The sequence below is a fragment of the Pleurodeles waltl genome, chromosome 7 (assembly GCF_031143425.1).
Source record: "Pleurodeles waltl isolate 20211129_DDA chromosome 7, aPleWal1.hap1.20221129, whole genome shotgun sequence".
NCBI classification, from domain to species: domain Eukaryota; kingdom Metazoa; phylum Chordata; class Amphibia; order Caudata; family Salamandridae; genus Pleurodeles; species Pleurodeles waltl.
Window position 1 is genome coordinate 733,866,629 of NC_090446.1, and position 20,745 is coordinate 733,887,373.

The 20,745-nt window shown below is 40.4% G+C and overlaps 1 protein-coding gene across 1 annotated transcript in view; it reads right to left on the minus strand.

Moving 5' to 3' along the window:
* The window catches only part of LOC138245536 (protein bicaudal C homolog 1-A-like), a 275,979-nt gene that overhangs the window by 44,819 nt on the left and 210,415 nt on the right, over positions 1–20,745 (minus strand). The window contains exons 14-15 of the mRNA XM_069199212.1: positions 14,174–14,294; positions 11,454–11,487 (exon numbers count right to left, since the gene is read on the minus strand). Coding sequence (XP_069055313.1) covers positions 11,454–11,487; positions 14,174–14,294 — 155 coding nt within the window. The remainder of the gene's footprint in view (positions 1–11,453; positions 11,488–14,173; positions 14,295–20,745) is intronic.

Below are 20,745 nucleotides of genomic sequence, written 5' to 3' on the forward strand. Positions count from 1 at the left end.
GTATCCTGACACCGACACGGAGCTGACACCATACACACCCGTCCCCGAAGAATTATAAAATTTGCACCCCTCGCCCCACAATGATCGTGATACAAATAAAAACTATACTTTTTGGCCCTAGAGGGGTCCCTTTGGGTCCCCACCAGGCCTAGAGGGATGGTGTATCCCTAATCTGCACCCTTATAGGTTTTTTTAACCTTTTTATTCAGGACAGGGTACTGAGTCTCCAACTCCGAAAATAGCTGGCGCCACATCTTAGTTGATGAGTTGCCAGCCAAACAGATCTTATCTTAGGATCTGTCAGCTCCACCAATTCTCCACTGTATGAAATATCTGTATTTTTTATCCTTAATACCTGTTAAACTATTCAATGGAATTACATCACATCAAAAAAGTATGCTTTCTGGACCAAGTGCTATTTTTCTGCCAAATTTCGGATTTTGTCTGTATCTGTGCCTAATTTTCCTGTAGAAAAATGAACGGGGGAAAACACATTTTGGGATCCCTGCTTGACGGACCACCCCAAAACTTTCTAGGAAGGAGCTGAAGTTGATTAACTTTTTTTTGGGAAAGTTTCCTGAAGATCCTTCGAACAGTGCCAACGGTATTAGCAAACAAAAAAATGTTTTTACTATGAAAATATGGTCCTATCTGTAAATACCCAGTGGTGGTGGGTAATATACTTATATGTATTATATTTGCTGAAAAAACTAAAGGTTACAGGGATGTTATAGTTAGGAAATAGATTTTTTTTTAAAAAACATAGAAATTAACTTTAAAAAACCAAAGGTTACAGGGACGTAATACTTAGGTTATGCATTTACTAACACAAAACCATAGAAATTCAGCAGTTATAGTTAGAGAACTGTCAAGTAACTATAACTCACCCCCTAAGGTAACTAGAACTCGTGCCCCTGCCATGCATAGTTTTTTCTTCCAAAATTTGACTGCTAATGTTTCATTGATATTTTTAATGATGTTATCAAAGTTGTCATGAGTACTGTAATATGTGGGGTAATTAGCAGTGCATGGCAAGGGCGCAAGTTATAGTTACCTTAGAGTGCGAGTTGCGGGCAACCCCCATAACCACCAACCACGTGCCACGCTTTGCGTAACAGGCTTTGGGCGCAGGACCTGTGTCTCTGGATGTGGGAATGGGTCTGAGAGGGGGTCTCTAGGTGTGGCAGTGGGTGTGGGTGCCTGTCTGGATTTGAGAGTGGGTGAGAGAGGGTCTATGTGGGTGTGAGAGCGGGTGTCAGAGTGTCAGGGTGTGAGTGTGTGTGTGTCTGTGTGGGTCTGTGAGTGGTTTTGTGAGAGTCTGAGTGGGTGTGTGAGAGTCTGAGTGGGGTGGGTCTGTGAGTGGGTGTGTGAGTGTCTGAGTGGGTCTGTAAGTGGGTGCATGAGTCACCGAGTAGGTCTGTGAGTGGGTTGTGGGTGTCTGAGTGGCTTTGTGAGTGGGTGTGTGACTGTCTGAGTGGGTCATTGAGTGTGTACATTAGTGTGTGACTGAGTTTGTGAATGTTTATTTATGTTTTTTTTAATTTTGCTAGGGTTTGCAACTCCATGGTGGAGTTATACAGGGGGCCACGCTGAGTGTCGCCACAGAGTTGCGACTACACGCATGTAAAAAAAAAAAGGTTTGGGGCATTTTAAAACTCATAAGGGGTCCCTCAGAGCTCCATATAATACACCCCTGGGACCAGGGTACACCCAGCCGGACCCCTTCTATAATTTCCAGTCTTTATTTTCATCCCCTGGCACCATGATCCTCTTTATAAGATGGTGGCCGTGCACTTTGGGCTTTGGCCTTTGTCAAGAGCAAGAACTTTGTATTTGTACTTTATGGAAGCAGAGCTTCAACCTGAGTACCTACTTTTTTATATTTGTGATTGCTTCCCATTGTGATTTAATGTACGTGACATGAGCATTGGTGCCAGAAAGCATCCTGAGCTGCTTATTTATCCATGGAGAATCCAGAGGTGTGCGCAAAATATCTACCCAACTGGAGTATTTTCTACTGTCATCTTAGTAAATGATACCTTGTTGTGTTGTGTGCACTGCACCTGCCTAATGGTAATGTCGCCAGGGACCTTGTGTTTCTGTAATTTTGGCAATGTGATAGTTCCTCGAGCATTCACATACAGAAATTCCATGATAACATGAACCCTAATGTGGAGAAGACGACAGGACCACAAAGAGTTGATTCTCCACCAAATAAGGGTACTTTCTCTTAATTTTATGTAGTAAATGCTTGTTTGTTTCGTGGAGATGTGCTTATGTTCTCAGTGAGCTATGGAGGCTTTTTAGTGAGCTGTCCATCATCCTATGAAAAGACGGGAAGACATGTATATTACTAATGTATATGTTTGAGGCCAAAATGGTGAGGCTGCTTAGTAATTTTACATACTCATAGTGGTTAAATTCAAGAAAGACAATATCCGGTCTCAACACCAGATGACCAGCAAGAACCTACTACTCACTTCTAGTAATGGGGACATCAAGGGGAGCCTCAAGGCACCCGCGGTCCCTGCCAGCTCTCCGCCTCCTGCAGGAGACGCAATTGCTCCTGCACACAAGGAGCAGATGAAAAGTCCGCTCGCAGTGAGCAGAAGCAGCTTTCCTGCTCACACTCGATGGGAGCAGACTTACAGTTTGCTCTCACTTGGCAGGAGCTATCAAGGCTCCTGCCAAGTGAAAGCAAACTGCTATCTCCAGAGAGATAGGGAGCTGGCCGTGGGAGATGACGACCCCTAGGGCCAATAATGGCTTCAGGAGGGGAGCCGAGTGCCCCCCTCCTTTCAGTATGAAGGCTTGCCCCGGGGAGGTGGTGGCCTCCATGCCTTATATGGCCCAGGAGAGGCCTGCGCACCCCCCTCCCCCTTACTTGTCTATTCTGGCCCTGAGGAGGTGGTAGAGGTCCTAGTGCCCTTAAGGGCTATGGAGGGGAGTCCACATGGCCTTGCTCCAAATCTATAAAGTACGCCCCTGGGGAGGTGGTGATTCCCAAGGATGTCCCCAGAAATAGGAGGTAGGTCCGTGCGTCCCCCTTCCACTATTCAGACAAAGCTCTGGAGAGGTGGTGGTCCCCAGGACTCCATTGAGTCTAGGGAGGGTGTCTGCTGGGGGCTTCCCTCCAATATACAGATAATGCCCCTGGAGGTTGTGGTCCCCAGGGCTCAATGGAGCCTGAGGAGAGGGCTGTGTGCACCCTCCTCCTCCTCTCTTATTTGATTACCAGGCATGCTACCAGGGCCTGGCCTACCCAGGGGCTCTTTTAATGGCAAGCTTGGGAATCCATGTTTTAAAAAAATATTTTGTTTCCTGGATTTGTGGATCTTCCACGAAAATCTAAAAAAATGCTCTTTTGCCCTGGTGGAATCCCAGGAGGACACCTGCACCAGGCTAAAGGGCTAGGGGGTCAGGGTATTCGGAGTCCCAAAATGGCTGCCAAAACGTTCTGGTTGAAGTGTTGGCAGCCAATCAGATCTCAGCATGAAATTTCTGGGATCCACAAAGCCTCTGCGGCCCTAGATATACACATTAGTTTTTCCTTTAATAGCTCTAAAACTACTGAACAGATTTAGACCAAATCACAAAAAGCATGATCTACGTATCAAGATCTATCTTCCTGCCAAATTTGGTGTAATTACGTTCAGCGGTTCGGGCTGTAGTCACGTCTAATAACCCTATGAGAAAATGAATAGGGAAAACACATTTTGGGAGCCCCCTTTTTTCTGTCCCCCACTTGACGAATCACCCTGAAACTTTCCAGTCAGCAGCTGAAGTGATCCTTACCAGTTTAGAAAATTATTTTCCTATGGAAACAAGGTCCTAACTGTAACTGCCAGTAGGTTATATATAAAGTTAGAGAGGTAGATAGATAGATAGATAGATTTTATTATTCATCACCAAAACTTAAAAGTAAAAAATAAACTGCAGATACTGTTCGCTTAAAAAATGATTTCTGTATTAAATCTCATGACACCAGGAGAATGATTAATAAGTACTGGGATATTCTTCAATCAGAAGAAATTTCGAAAAGCTTCATTGGTAATCACATAACAGTTACAAATCAGAAATTGTGTTCATTAAAATAAATCTACATCTTTTTATTAACATCATCAAATCAAACATGGCTTAAAAAAGCTGAGGGTTTTGTAACATGCAAAAAGTGCAAATTATGCAGGAACAGTTTGGACAGGAAAACATATAGGCCCAGATTTAAGAGGGCCCAGTGCCATCTAACGACACATTAGCGTAATTTATTTGATGCTAATGTGGTGTTAAATGGCCAAAAATGCTGTGGCAGATTTCCAAAATGGTGCAATTGCGCTTCTTTGTAACCCCTTGCACCACAGTATCCCTGCGCCAGTCATAATGTACGCAAGGGGGGCATTCCCTTGTTAGAAGGGGCTGAAAAAATGGAGCAAAAAAGTCTAAGTGACTTCTTTGTGTCAAATTTTTCGGCATTTATAATGCCTGCTCAGAGCAGGCATTAAAAGGGGGCCCACAATTACTTATAATGGGCCCCTATATACTGTTCAGGGTTAGCACCAACCCTGAACAGTACATCAATAGCGTCAGAAATTCTGATGCTTTTGCCCCCTACACTGCGCCATGGTGCGTCATATTTTAAATACTGGGGGCAGCACCACTTTTCTTAAATCTGCTCTTAGTGTGCCACACCAAGAAGCATCCATTTAAGCTTCCGTTACTTGTAAAGCAAAATATACTAAAGATATTATGAAATGCCTATGCATACTTAAATATGTGGACAGCATCTACTTTGCAGGAACTAAATGTATTTTGCAACACAAAGTTGAAACTGAAAATAGAGATGTTTCATATACTGTTGCATATCACTTCTATCAGTAGCATAATAGTAACACTGGTTTATTTTTAAGCATAGACAGTCTCAAACCAATAATTTGAGGAGGCATTAGGTAATTTAACCTATGCAAACTAGAATCCAAATACATTATTTTCAATAAAACAAGCATCCTTTGATCTAAGGATTTGATGTTTTCAGCTAAATGTTTGATTAAGGAGCATGAATCTGATTTGGCTGAATCAGGTGAACATAAGAATGGATGACAGTGACAAACTAACCATGGACTCTATCAATTCATCTTCACCGTCTTTTTTTCTTCTCTGTACTTCATGATTTGTAATGTATTTTACATGTATGAAAGAACGCAGAAGTATGATTATTTTTGAGTTGCACATATTAGTTTTCTAAAATGATGTTCATCTAATCATTATATTCATGAATTCAATTATAATTTGGAACTCAGCTAAATCCTTTTCGATTTTAATTTAATAACCATCACTAGATTTATAATTTAGGTATAAAAATTGGATGGGCACTATAGGCATGGGCTTTAGAAGGGAAACTGGCTGAACAATGCGGCTCGAGTCACGTTGTGCCTTTACAATGCCGCCCGAACCACGAATGCGTCTTTACAACGCATTCCTTTTCCACTCAAGTCATTACAACGACTTGCCTCAGGGAAAGTGTTGTTGGACTGATGTTGGAATTTAAGTCCAACACTTTCCCTACTGTGGCGCTGACTGGAGTTGGAATAGTAAACTATACTATTCCAAAGTCCAGTGCTTTCCCCAAGGCAAGTTGTTGTAATGACTTGCGTGGTAAAAGAATGCATTGTAGAGACACATTGGTGGTTTGGGCCGCTTTCTTAAGGCAGGCGCGCTAAAGACCTGCGTTGTTCCGGCACACAACCGCTTTAGATATATGTAATTAGAAGGCCCATTTGTGAACAGCTGTCTGGATTCTAACTTTGCATACCACTACGAGGATGTTTGCAAAATCTATTTCCTCAAGATTAAGAGAACGTACCAATTTCATAAAGCTTTTATCTGAACACTTAGGGCCTCATTATGAGGCTGTGATGGTTTGACCGCCACAACTGTGGCGGTCCGACTGCCACATTACAACCCTGGCGGGGGACCCACCAGGGGCCCACCGTTCCTGCTGGGAAAGTGGTTCTTGATGGCTAGACGTGGCCGAAGTTGTACTCAGTCACTGCGGAGCAGAACTCAGTGCCGCCTGGCTGATTACAACTCAGCTTTCCATCAGCCGTTCCATGGTGGAAAGCCAGTGCCGGGGGCCACAGGGGGACCCCTGCACTACCCATGCCCTGGCTAGCACCATTGGAATGCACACTGTCTGCCTTGCAAACAGTGCGCATTCTGATAGTGCTGGGGTGCTTCGGTATTGGACTCGGCTCCCTTAAGGAAGCCGTGTCAAATACCGTAGCACTGTTCCTGCTGGTCAGCCAGGTGAGAATATTGTAATACAGTCAGGGGAACGCCACCGCCATGACGGTGGCATTCTTCCTGTGAGTTTGGCTGTCTGCTTGTCCGACCCCAAACTCATAATGAGGCCCTAAGTAAAAATCGCTAATGGTAATTATGAGAGAAAAATAGGGAAAAAAGGGAAAGAATAAATTATCGTCTTTTCTTGCGCTCCACTGACTGAACATAGACACTGTCTAGGACTTTGTCTACTTTTATAGGGAAGTGAGAGATTCTTCTGTTTGTCCAAGGAAGGTCTATGAAGTTGGGACTGAAATGTGTTACACTGCTGCTCTGTGATTTTGGTCTTTTTGCATGAAAATGAAAAGCATGTACTTTGATACCTCTGGGGGCATTCTTGAAGTATTGCATACTTATTATATCAGTCTCATGTTCAAGTTAATAATTATGCTATGCATTTGCAGAAAATGGTAACATGCGTTGTGTTATAAAAGAAAGCACACTATCTGATTAATAATACTGATTTCTAATTTTGTGTCAGGTTTTGTACTGGTGGTCAGCTTGAACCATACAAGTGATATATGTTCATAATCAACTGCAAGATGGATCCAAGTTCTACCCTGATGCATTAAGAAAAAATGAGTGGGCTGTGTTACTTGACATTTGCTCTTCTGTGGGTTTCAATTGTGTAAATGAGGTTGAGGTGACAGGAGTTCATACCAAAACTGCAAATGTAACTTTTGAGATTACATTTTATTGTTGAGACAAGAATGATGCCTTCATAGAAAAAATGTAAGATAAACAGAAATAACATCTTTACCATCCTGCGTTTTACAGACTCTGCTATTCTTCAGTAGGCATTGCTAGAATGTCTATATACCCTAAAGACTTCCCCAAAAATTGAGCAAGTAAAGGAAACCTCAATCCTATGCATCACAAAAGCTTAAATTGTTTATAATATTAACACCAAATTGGGACTCTAACCTTAAAATCTGTATTATACAAATATGCCAGCTGTGGGAGAAGTTGGACGTGTCATGTTGAATGAATAAATGAATGACTAAAGGTCTTTTCAAGCGAAATGGCTAGTCATGGTGGCATCCTGGTGCTAAAAGATAAAAATTGCCAAATACAAGGAAAGTTAAGGAAATTGGAACAGTCACACTTTTTATGTGTTTCCTAAAGGAAGATAGGGAAGTTGAGTGACAAAGTTCAGGAGACAGAGAGTTCCAAAATTTTGCAACAAGACAGAAGACTAATCGATCTCCTGGGCGAGTTTGGTGACTGCAAGGAATAGATAGAAGATTCACTGAAGAGGACCGTAGCTGCTGGGATCGAACATATGTGAGGAAATTCTTCTCAATGTAGGGAGGCCCCACATTAGGAGTGGCTTGAAACCAAATAGCAGAATACTTTCAAAATGGAAGCCAGTGCAAAGTTTTAAGATGCCCCAAGATGGATGCACAAGTGGGAATATTAACTTTCAATCATGCTGCAGCATTCTCACCACTTAGAGGCTGATGAGGTATTCGGGAAGCTAAAGTTACAGGGAACTGCAGTAGTCTAACCTTGATACAATGGCAGCAATGACAATCATTTTCCTGATGGAAGAAGGGAAAAGAACCATAATTCTGTTATGCATATACAAACAGAAAAGGCAATATAAGGCTAATCTTATTGGAGAAAAAAAGAGAAGGATCAAAAATGACACCAAGATTTTTAGCCATACTGACTGGAGGTTGGGTATAACCAAGCCTACTTAGCCATCACCCAGATGGCCAGACAACAAGTGGTAGTCCAAATATTAGAACTTCAGTTTTGTTTCCATTTATTTGGAGACAGTTTACTTGCATCCACTTAGATACATGACAAATACAAGAACAAATGTTTTCCTGGGTTTGAGAGATGTTTTGCTGATAATGACAATTATATGGGTGTGGTTCACCTAGCGCATGATGATAAAGCCAAAAGAACAGCTAATGGAATAAGAGCAGTGATTTAATTGTTAAGTTATGTTTGTATCTAGGAAAAACCTTGAGAAACTCCATACATTCTATCAAGTAGCTGGAAAAGAAAGGAGTAAGGGTGTCAGCTTGAGAATGATCATGAAAAAACAGCTCCATGCACAAGCATGGCTTTGATGCAAGTAGGTACATGGCAGCAAAGTAGGATCATGTAACAGCCCTATCAAATACTGCTGAAAGGCTCAAAAGGATAAGAGCAGCAGAGCTTCCCAGATCACGAATGCTGCATAAACAAATATTGATAGTCCAAAGGGCAGTTTCAGGCAATGGGATGATCTTGATCCAGAATGAGCAGCATCAGGCAGAGAATGAGTTCCCAATGTAGCAGGTTATTTGGTGGTTGACTTTCTTTCAAGGAGTCTACAGAGAAAGGGAAGTGGAGATATTGGCTCATAACTATTTAGGAATGTGAGATCAGCAGTAGAAGCTTTGAGGAGGTTCATGACATGGGCATGTTTTCAATCTATGAAGTTGAAATCAGAAGCAGGAAAGGAATGACAGACTTTAAGTGTGATGAGTGTAACAGTGGCACTTGCCAATGAAAAAATACGCAGCAGGCATGAATTGGATCCTGATTTGATGAATTGGAGCTAGCACATCAGTTAATCTTTCCAAAACTTCATTTTGAATTTAACTCTTCGTAGCAGGCCAGAACATGTTGAGATTATTTATTGAGTGTTTAGCTTCAACTGTAAATCTTGGATTGTGATATTCAAATATATAACCCACGTACTTAAATTAAAATTGGGTCATGTTTATTACTGGTTCTGAGGGTTACCACAAATATTGTATTTATTGTTTTACTGTGTAAAATATGATTGTTACAAATGTAATTGTGTATAGGATTAATTATAATGAATTTTGTATGTATTTAGGGATATGTGTATTCTATGCAAATGGTTTTATGATTTTGTTCTACAATCCAAAATAAATCTAATTTTGATAATGATTATGAATTCCTAAAACATTATTTACAATAGTCAACTCTGATTAAAAGGAAAACAATGTATTTACCTCTTTTTAAGGTGGCGGAATTGAAGATTTTCAACATTGATCAGTATAGGGAAAGGTGCGGAAGACATTGTGACGCGAAGGGTTAATTAGCTTGAGCAGTGTAGATGAGTGTGATGTCTGTTGAAACCCCCCCCCAAACAACGTGGAAAAGTTCATGATATTATTTTCAAGCTTGTTTGTGTAGAAGACTCTGTCTCAACTTTGAGAACGAGAGTACAGGGAGAAGATGGAATGAAACCAAAGGCGGGAGAAGGGCAGAGCAGCCAAGTACTGATAACATAGCTAGAAAATGCCAGATTGAGATAGAATCCAAGCTTCGAGTTATTTAAGCACTGAAGTGTGGGTGAGGGATTTGAAGCTCGCAGATGGAGTTGTGAAAGCTGTCATGGCCCAGCGCTGCCTCCCTGTTTTGCTGACCGTGATGCTTGAAGGGGAGAGAGGTCCAAGCAGGCAGCAGAGGGCTTCCCAGCATTTCGTGGACTAAGTTAAGTTCCACACAGGGATGAAAGGCCTTTGTTTCTCTGCTCTATTATTATGACTGATTATTTATGCTTGCACTGTGTTTATAACCTAAAGTATTCAGCTCGTTTATATTTTGCTTTCTAAACCTCGTAGTGTGAACCTGCTACAGTAACTCAAACATGCATTTTGGTGTGCAGTAAATCAAAGCTTATCTGAAGCATTCTGTTTGTTTATATTTTGCCTCCTGAACATCGTAGTGAGAGCCTGCTGCAGTAATTGAAACATGCATTTTGGTGTGCAGTAAATCAAAGCTTATCTGAAGTATCCAACTCATTTATATTCTGCTTCCTGAACATCGTAGTGTGATGCATTTTGGTATACAGTTAATCAAAATTTATATCTGTCAATGAACTCTTTGCTTATATATATATATATATATATATATATATATATATATATATATATATATATATATATATATATATATATATATGCATAGATGCTCTTTGTAGTGTACTTATATATAAATAGATGCTTTTCATTGCTATTCTTATTCTACTATTGTTAATGTGCTAAATGCCTACATTTACCTGCAATTCTAGTAAAGCTAAATTGTATTTATAATTGGCGTGTGGTCCTTCATTGAGAGTCCTTATTGACTTATACCGAACAGGTGTCAACCAGTCACCTGGATAAGACAACCATCTATAAACAGTTTTCCCATTAAAGTACCTCACAAACAAAAGAACAGTAGCCAAAATGGAGACCTCACAAATGTCCTAACTCCCTCTAAAGGTGTGTGGTGGAACTACAATTACCAGTTATGAAGATTAATCCAAACCTGGTATTATTCTTCAATTTACAAAGATTAACCTGAGATTATATGGAAGAGCATTAACAATGCCAGTTAAATGAGTGCACACAGATTAACATTGCAGAACCAACATAGACAAAATTAGGTAAATGCAGCTGTGAAGTAGATCATTTTGTCCTGCTCAGTGGAGGGATATTTTCACACCAGATATTTACTGTTTTAAATCACCTTAAGAACTTAAGTGTTGGCACTTATTATCTTCTAGGAAATTTTTGGAACCGTTCTGGATTATGAATGCATTGCTACAAACAAAATGGATTTGAAATATTAGAAGAGCAGAAATTCAAACTTCTGAACACTGGGTTGATATAATGTCAAATTTACAATAGTCTCTGAATTTGAAATGATGTTGTTGAACTATATGGATCACAATGTATTAAATAGCTTTACACTTTCTGCAACATTTTGCGAATTGATCTGTGATGGTTAATAGTTATTTTCATTTACCAGCCACTTACCCACTGCACAAGCATCTCATTTTGGTCTCGGTGTCACCCAATCTCTCCAACCCTATTCCCATGTGTGTTATGTATAGGTAATGATGAAAATCTGTGGCACACATGTTTGATTTTTATTACCATTTTATTTCATGAACCACTCATAAAAGGAAGTCATTTTTTCAAAATAAAATAAACAAAAAATCAAGTATGTTTTCAATTCATATTACATAGGACCATTTGATCGCATCTGGTTTTGGGATAGACTGTTCACAGCCTAACACTCTAAGAACAATACTGTCATGACTATGGCAACATAACAATGTTGAATATTGGGATAAATTGAATATATATAACATTATTTACCTTTGGTAGCCAAGAGCTTCTTTCTCTCATAGTCCTAGAAAAAAGAAAGCATATTGTAATTTATCAAAACTTTTACTCATAGATGACCTCGTTCACAAAGGAGTTTTGTGGAAGTAAATATATTTTACACGTACTTTACATCTGACTTAGCTGTAAATTACACAGGAATTTCCTAGCAGAAGGCACATTTACACAGAAAAATGTTTTGTGCCTCAGGTCTAAATGTTGCGTTGAGTTTATTTGCTATTAGTTAACTAAAACCATTCAATTTAAAAGAGTTGATATTATAAAAATTACCTACAGAACAGGTCTATAAACAATGTATGTGCAAATGTTCAGAGTTCAGTAAGTGCAAAACAGATGAAGATTGTGAAGCCTGTTGGCAACCAGTCAGGATATTTCAAATTGATCACCAGTTTGTGCATGTAGACATATGGTACATCATCAAGTTTATAGCTAATCCTGAGATGCATATGAAGTCTTTGTGCAAAATGCAAAGAACTCTAAGTGCAAGTATTAAAGTTAAATTCCAGCTCATGTTAAATACTTATGACATTGGCCTGGAAAGACTACTTTCTATGCGCTCAGGGTGACAGGAATAGAACATCCATATGCTGAGGGAAATAGGGTTTACATGTGCTTGTTAGTTCATCTTTAGTCACAAACAGCTGCAATAAGACAGGAGCTATAGCAGCTTCTCTAATATCCTATCAGCATGATTAATAAATCTGTTCACCTCTTGAGTATAATCGCCTTGCAGACAGAAGATGACAATTTGTTGCATATGCGGTGTTAATTAAAGGTGTTTTGTATGAATAGATTGCGGTTGTTGAGTAAGGCAGAACATGTACAAACTATTTGAGCGAAAGTTTCCTTTTAGCTGTTACGGAGCTGGTATTCTTGTTTAATTAGTTTTACCTCCCATTTTGGCAGAAAATCAAGGGGAGGAAAGAGCTCACAACGCAATTGCATAAACCTAATTTTGTAATATGCTGCAAAAGATTCAGATAGGTTGTTCTGGGGACGAGGCACTTTGTAAGAACATATGCATGACTTATTTTTCTTAAGACTGATTTATCTGCTCTAAGGGCATGCTGTTTTGCCAGTTTATTGAGGAGTTTCTCAAAGCAGCCATATGACAGCTCTTCATTCCATAGAGTATCTGCTCCCAATTAGGTCAACTCAGTTGCGATATATATTTCATTCATCAGTTCTTTATGTTGGCAAGACCTGTTTGCACCTCCTATCAGATTTAATGTTTAATGGTGAAATTGGGAGCAAGGCGTAATTTGAATGAGTACCCCAGAAATGCTATTTTCTAAGCCACCTGTCAGTCCTTCAATCCAAATTCTAACCTAATCTGTGCTGCGTTTTGCAGCATTTTTAACAGTGGCTTGTTAATTGTGCACTGAATATTATTGATAAAACATCCAAATTTGTTGGGATATGCCTCCATGCCGTATGCCACAGTTCGAATGAGTTTTGGTTTTATTACTTTGAGTATGAGGCAAATGAAGTTTTGCTAGTTTTGCACATCAAAGATTGGAAGGCAAAACAGAGACAGACGTATTTTTATTTGAGTAAGTTCAGGTGCTGTAAATGTCACCCTATTTCTTCCAGCCATACTCCCATGTACTTGTATTTAGTGATTCTTTCCAGCCACCTTTCTCCCAGGAACCAGGAGCCAGGTTTATTTGGTTTTCTCCTAAATATTGTTGTTTTTTGTTTTCTTGAAGTTATTTTCAATTTATTCCCTTTGCCATAACAGTTTAACACCTCGAAAAGCTTCTGGAGACAACTCTCTATTTGATTTAACAGTACAAGTGGCTGTAGGACTAATCTTGGTGGATGCAAAAGGGCTACATCAAGTCGGATGCTCAAGTATGCAATGTATAAGTGGAAGAGCATCAGCGTGAAGATGTAGATTTGCGTAAGGCCTCTGTGAGTGTAAACGTTTAGGGAGATGGTCCAGTTTGTGCCCAGCTTGATCTGTGCCCATGTTCCTGTATATAAAAACTGTATTGCATGTAAGAGATGAGAGCAGATATGCCAATTCTCCTGCTTTTACAGAGAAGATTTCTGTTCGATAAAATGTCATGGTGAAATCTATGAAACAGGAATAAGGGAACCTGTTTTTTCTTTATTCATTTATGGGTTACCATTGTTACAGCAACCAAGTATCTATAGTACTTGTTGTGGTTGCGAGCTTGTTTGATGAAACAGTATCACTTTTCTGCTCTGGGCCCAGGTCTCCAGGTCCGTCTGTAATAGATTTGTAAAATACTTTGATTCTACACACAGCAAACCAATTAGCCAGCAGTTGATTGGGCAAGCAGTGAGGCCTTTTTTATAAATATGTTGCAATATTGAACAGCACCATGATACTGCAATGGATTGAGTGGTGAGACAGAATGCGTATAGGCTTTGAAAAGATTTAGGGGCTTATTACGCGTCTGGCGGTCACAAGACCACCAGCCTCGCGGTGGCGGTTGGACCGCTGTGGCTGTGGCAGTCTAACCGCCACATTACAAGGTTGGCGGGCAGACCCAGAAACCTATCACCATACCTGCCAGTATTCAAGATGCCGTGGAATAAAGGCGGTCCTGGTTCTCTCACATGACTTCTCTAAATACAGCACCAATCAATCTACAGACTTTGATAACTGCCCTTTTTAATTTTGAGCATTTTAAAAAGAATTGGTAATACATGTTTACACCTACCGCTTTTAACCTCTCCTCAATGTTAGATTTTTCACTTGATGAAGTGGAAGCCATACTGTCTGCTTGATTCTGTCTGCTCTTTGTCCCTTGCATGCAACACGTTTGCTGATCTTTCAGATTTCTGAAAGCAGAAGTAAGATATTGCTGTAGTTAAAATTTTTAAAAATGACCACCTCCCTAAACATCAAATTAAACTTGGAATTTGTTTCTATTTCCAAACAACGTTTTTGTGGAATTTGCAGAACATGTTAAACTGAAGACATTTACCTATAACTCCAAAATTCTGCATTCATTAACCAGATTGCTTTTATTATCTTAAAATGCACTAAGCAGAAAAATATGCAATCTATTGTTTTAGGGGGAACACAAAACTATTGGAAAAATGCATGAAGGCAAACCTACACTCCAAAAGACACCAAAAAATACATTCCTTGATCCACCTACTGCACCAACATGGTCCTGTGTGTGAGGGTGTCAGAACAGGAATGGCAGGTTTCAGAAAATCATGCATCATTTACCATGTAGGCAAAGTACACCGATGTTTCTGTTTCTCTAACCATGGAAAAAGCAAATGAAATATATCCACATAAAATCATCACTAGGCACTGGACCCTGTCCAAGAGCAGCATATGCCGGATGGTGTCAAAAGATGCAGGCAGATTGAGAAGGATTAGGAAACTGACAGACCTATAATTGGCTGCCCGTTTCTGGATAGTCAAAAATTCACTTTTTAAAAATCTGATGATTCCAGTTTTCTAGAACAGTTTACATTTGCTGTGTGGCGATTCTTTCTAGTGGTGTAGTTAGCTTACTCAGCAACTGTATGTTTTAATTTCAAAATACTTTCTTACTATATGTAATACAATGAAGCAAACCACCTAAACAGATAATGCATTATCCAAATATTTGTGGAGACATTACACACTTACAAATCAGAAACAAAAATGACTCAGAGAGAGAAGACCTGCATTGGTGAAACTTTTGTATGATGGTGAGAGAGCTATTTAGAGTTCACATACATTGAGGCATGAGTTTGATTCCAGATGCAGAGGCATGGTGCGGGGTTTTGTCTGTAGAAAAACTGTAGAGGAATTGTCAAAGGCTGTTTCCAATATAACTGGTTCTGGCAGCATTGTGTCAGACAATGCATTAGGGAGAATATATATATATATAAGGGTGAGAGAGATAGGAGCTAGTAGATAGAGGGGGAGATGGATGCCAGGTAGTAATTTTAGAAAGTTTGGCAGAGGTACATTGAAGTGCGACTATGAGTGATACAGCTAGCTACATAGGTTACCCTGTGGGGAAGGGGAGGGGAGGAAAGAGGTCCTTCATAGAGATGCCTGGGATGTTTGCATGTTTGGAGAAATATGTCTGGAGTATTTCAAATATTCTTTGGTGGAGTAGAGAGTTTGACTGCTGGTGTGTGATGTTGTTGGAGCTCTAACAAAGCATGAACAAGCCAACCGAGTGTGGTAAGAGATGTTCGAGGCACTTTTTCATTCTGACATGATTAGTCTATTACCTATAGTTAGCATGAGGTCAATCAGTAATAGATCTGATGATTTGAGGGGAGGAACATCCCTAGATGCAAATATTAAAAGTGTCACAGTGATGATGTCTATAGTACAATTGATCCTAAACATCTTCTGAACTAGGATCTGGATTTTTTGCCAGAGTGGGTGGACATATCTGAACCATAGAAGCATATGAGATGTATCACGTGTTTCTGTGTTGCAGTTCCCTCATAGTTGTTAATTCCTAAGACCTAATTTATGAAGCTTGCTAGGAGTCCAAAATGCATTGTGGATTGTCCAGTCTAGTCTAAGCAAGAGTGAAATTTTCCTTTTGAACAGAGAACTCCATATCTTTTGTGATGCGCATGGTGAAATAACAGTACCAGTAGAATCTTTGGCAGTGATATTTCGTTTTGTGATCATGTGTCATGCTAGGTGGGGTGTGGGTGAATATGGTTAGCTATATGTTTTGGGAGCAATGTGCTCTTGTTTTGTGAGCTTCTTTAATAGCAGTGGCAGGCAAGGAGTAGGAAGGTTGCCTGATTTTTTAATATGTTGAGAGCAATTTTTTAAATAAGGCAATAGTCAATGATATAATTAACCACTACCAGCAATGGTAGAGATTTGAACATATAGGAGCTTAGCATGGATGAAAGGAAAAACTGGACAACTCTACACTCTCAAAGAGGAGAAACAGCTTTTTCTCCAAAAGAGATGAGAGAGGAGGCAAAATTAATTCAGAAGTGACAGAGCAGAATGGAGAAACATTAAGGCATACATGCTTATGGCTGAGTGAAGGGACTACTTTTGCTAGTGATTTGACTGAGTGTTATGTTAGGCCAATTTTCAGAGAGAACTTGTCCTTAGCAGAACATGATAGTAGGTTAGGACATAAATAGGAAGTATGTTCCAGTTTCAATATCCAAGAGTAAGTGCCTCATTGCACAGCTGGCCATCTTGAGACCACCAGCCTCGCAGTGGAGGTCGGACCGCAGCACTCTTGGTGGCCCGACCTCCACATTATGACCCTGGCCGTAGGACCACCAGGGGACCGCCATCCCCACCAGAAACATGGTTCCCGGTGGGCTGATGCCGGTCGGACTTGTGGCAATATCGTGGGCAGCGTGAGGCCCCTTGCCCAGCACCCTCTGAGTGCGCAAATCGAAGGTGCTGTTGTGCTACAGTATTCAAGACTAATACTGTAGCACTGTTCCCACCGGGCTGACCAGCAGGAAAGTTGTAATACGATGTTCCTGCTGGTCAGCCCGTTGGGAACATCATAATACGACTGGGGGTGAGGACGCCGGGTTGACAGCGGTCTCATCCCCGTGAGTTTGGCAGTTGGCTCATCCGACCGCCAAACTCGTAATCAGGCCCTAAGGTTTGAGAAATTGGTGCATTTCGAAGGGCTTCTGTGAGCTTTAAGTTAAAATAACATCAACATTTATCTCTTAAAGATAGTAAATGCCCCTTACTTTACATAACCTGCTGGGATCACTCCAACAGGCAGGGGGAGAAAGAAGCCAAGACCCAGTGCAGAGACCATTACAGAAATTAACAGTTCAAAACTGTGGTACTTTAACACACTGAACTATACAGTACTTATTACTAAATGTATTTGTACGATTCAGAGCATAGATCAAAGTAACTAAGTTAATCATTAAGTGCCCTAAATTAATTGAGGAGTACAATGGTGAAACAGTAGTCTATCAGTTTAGAATCATAGTAGTAGTCTTGTTATTGACAAGGTTAATTGATCAAGTTCTTGCCAACAGGCCTCTTAAAGAGGTAAAATAGGGCACTCTCAGAGAATTCTTCCTTGCTGCTAATAAATATCACCACATAGCTGCTTACTTCTCCCTGAAGCGAGGGTGTTATCAATGTAGAAATGAGCATCAGTTAGCAGAATAAAAACAAATCACTCCTCTGTAGTTCTTGATCTTCCTATATACTGGCTCCTGGGTACATTGGTTATATGGATTATGCATTGTGAGCCGTACTCCTAAATAATTTCAGTGTGATGCTTGAAGATTTCAAAGAATGGTATGCAGATAAAGATGATAATTGTGCTTGATCTGTGTATGATCACTTTACAAACATCAATCATATGCAACCCATTAATAAAACTATGCTCAGTAACTGGCATTTCTGTACTGTCTTTTGCTCACAATATTGTCACCTTGCATCTTTCAGTCTTTTCATACCAGCTTTTTCAAAAACCTAAATTCATGAAAGAGCTTGAACTGGGTCTTCCATATGTTCTTTAACTCTTCACCCTAAATCCCTCTTGATGATCACTGAATATTTTAACAACATTCAAGCAGATTGATGACACAAGGTCACCCTTGTGTTGTAATTCTTTTTTTAACCCTTTTTATTGAGCTACAAAGATTCATTTGCAGCAGAAATCTTGATACATAAAACACAGTTATTATTATTAGACATATGTAGGTCGTATAGCAGACCTACTTCTTGACTGATTTAGAACATAAAGCAAAAAAAAGAGAAGAAAAAATAAAAGCACAGTCTGACCGGTCCTAAAACATAAAGCATTCAAACAGTCTTACTCTTCGATGAAATAGCTAGACCATCTATTCCTAAGGAGGTTGCACTCTTTGGCGTCCTTAGTCTTAAGTACCTCTGCTTCAAATTCGTAAATCGTCTAACTCTGGACCACCATTCTTAAAATAGTAGGGAGAATAGGATCAATCCAAGCTCTACCAAAGCACAGCCGAGCAGAAGTGATCGCTACTGCGACCAACGCCGAGCCTCTAGGGCTAGTGACACATTTATATGCCATCATAACATCTTTCTTGGTAAGCTGCACATTATACCCCAAATGGGACTAGAGATGTTCAGAGATTGCAGACCAAAGGTTTGTAAGCAAGGGGCAGTCACCAAACATATGATTTATGTCAGCAGAGTGAGTACCACATCTGAAGCAGCGAGTCTTGTTATTAGATGTAACCCCGGCCCATCTGCATTTCTTCTGTGGAGTATAGTAGAGCATGCATAAGGTTTTGAATTGTTGCATTTTAAGATTAACAAAAAAGACTGATTGATTCATGACGTCCGATGCATTAGTAATATTGTCAGCCAAAACATCCATTGCAAGCTGTTTACTCCACTTTGCCGCGAGCAAAGGCCACCCATCTTCCTGGCATGCAATCATAATTTTATAGATTATTATAATTGACAATTTGCCTGAAGTTTTACAAAGGTATTTCAATATATCTAAGCCAGCTGCTTTGGCTAGATTTAGCTGCTTGATTAATGAGAAAGCCCATGATGTGCTTGCAGAGCAGAGAATAGATACAACCCAGATGAGTAAAAAAGGTGGCCCCTGGTTTTTAGACCTAATGTAAACCTCAGCCTGACCACAGTGTCATGGAAGATAGATGGGGGATCAGGATTACTCTACAATGGAGTGTACAGATGGATATATGGTAAGGTATATTTTACGCATATTTCCCCCGAGATCTGATAAGTATCCTTAATAATCCTAAACCGCACTCATTTAAAGTAATTTGGGTCCGACAAACTACAAAGTAATAATCAACAGTTGAATCTCAGGGCCAAATGATAACCCAAAACAAGTGAGTCAGGATCAGAGTATGTAAGCAGATTCCAAATACTCGTTCCAAAAGCTTTCCAAAAATATAGCTTAAAGCCGGGGAGTAACAAACTGCCCTGATAACCTGGCAATTTCGAAAAATGTATAGCTCATTTGGCTCTCCTATAGCCCATTATGAAACTGCTGATAACCCCCTCCAGACATTTAAAAAAGGAGTCAGGCACTCGCAATGGAATTGAACGGGAAAGATATAGGAATTTCAGGAGGATATTCATTTTAATTATATTACATCGCCCAACTAGACTTAGGGCCCGATTATGACTCTGGCGATCCGAAGACCGCCAGACTTGCGATGGAGGTCAGACCACCGTGCGTATGATGGTCCAACTGCCATATTACAACCACGTTTTCAAGAACAAGTGCAGAGGCCCCCTCCCCAGCACAGTCGGAATATGCACTGTCTGCTGTGCGGACATTGCACATCCTAGGAGTGCTAGAGGGGCACCTGTGCGACGGCATTTGCCTCGGCTCCATATGGAGCTGAGCCCAATGCCACTTCAAGTTTTCCACTGGGCTGCAAGGTTTCCGCTGGTCAGCCCAGTGAAAAACTCGTAATGAGGCCGGTGTGGAGACAGCCAGCTCTGTTGCGGTCTCCTCACCACGGGTCTGGCAATTTAGTTTTCCAACCGCCAAACTTGTAATCAGGCCCTTTGTGGTAGATGGCCTAGGCTCGCAGTTTAAGACTGACAGACTTGTTGTAATTCAACCCGACTATGCAGTCAATGTTGCCATGGATTATAACCGCAAGGTAGGTAGCTACAGAAGTGAGGCAAGGGACTGGACGGTCAGAGTGATAGCTCAGTAGGATCTGAGTCTTGTCTAAGTTCAGTTTATAGCCGAAAACCACTCCAAACTTATTAGCCATGTCTGAAATTCAACCAATAGCTTCAAGGGGGTCTGATGATTTATACAGACACATTATCTGCATAGGCACTAAGCTTCAATTCTACCCCATTAAAAACAACAAGCTGAAACAAAGAATTAGAAATAAGCGGTTGGAGATAGGGCTCAATATAAAGAGCAAATAATAGCAGAGACAAAGGACAGCCCTGCCGCATGCATCCATATATATGAAAGAGCGGTGAACTATACGCATCCAAGATCAATCTAGCCAAGGGATCTTTATATAGAGACCTAACATGGGATATAAATCATCCAGTTCCTACTGCAGACAATACTGACCAGTGAAAGGGCCATGAGACCTGATCAAATGCCTTTTTGTAGCCAGTAAAATCATGCCTGCCTTACTGCCGGTGATTTTGTCTACATCAAACATAACTACAGCAGTATTTGTATGACTGGTGGAGTCCCTTCTCTGAAAAAATCCATGCTGCTGAGAAGACATAATATTTTGCAGAAGAGGGCCTAGTCTGACTGCAAGAGTTTTATCATATATTTTAGCATCTGTAATTAAAAGAAAG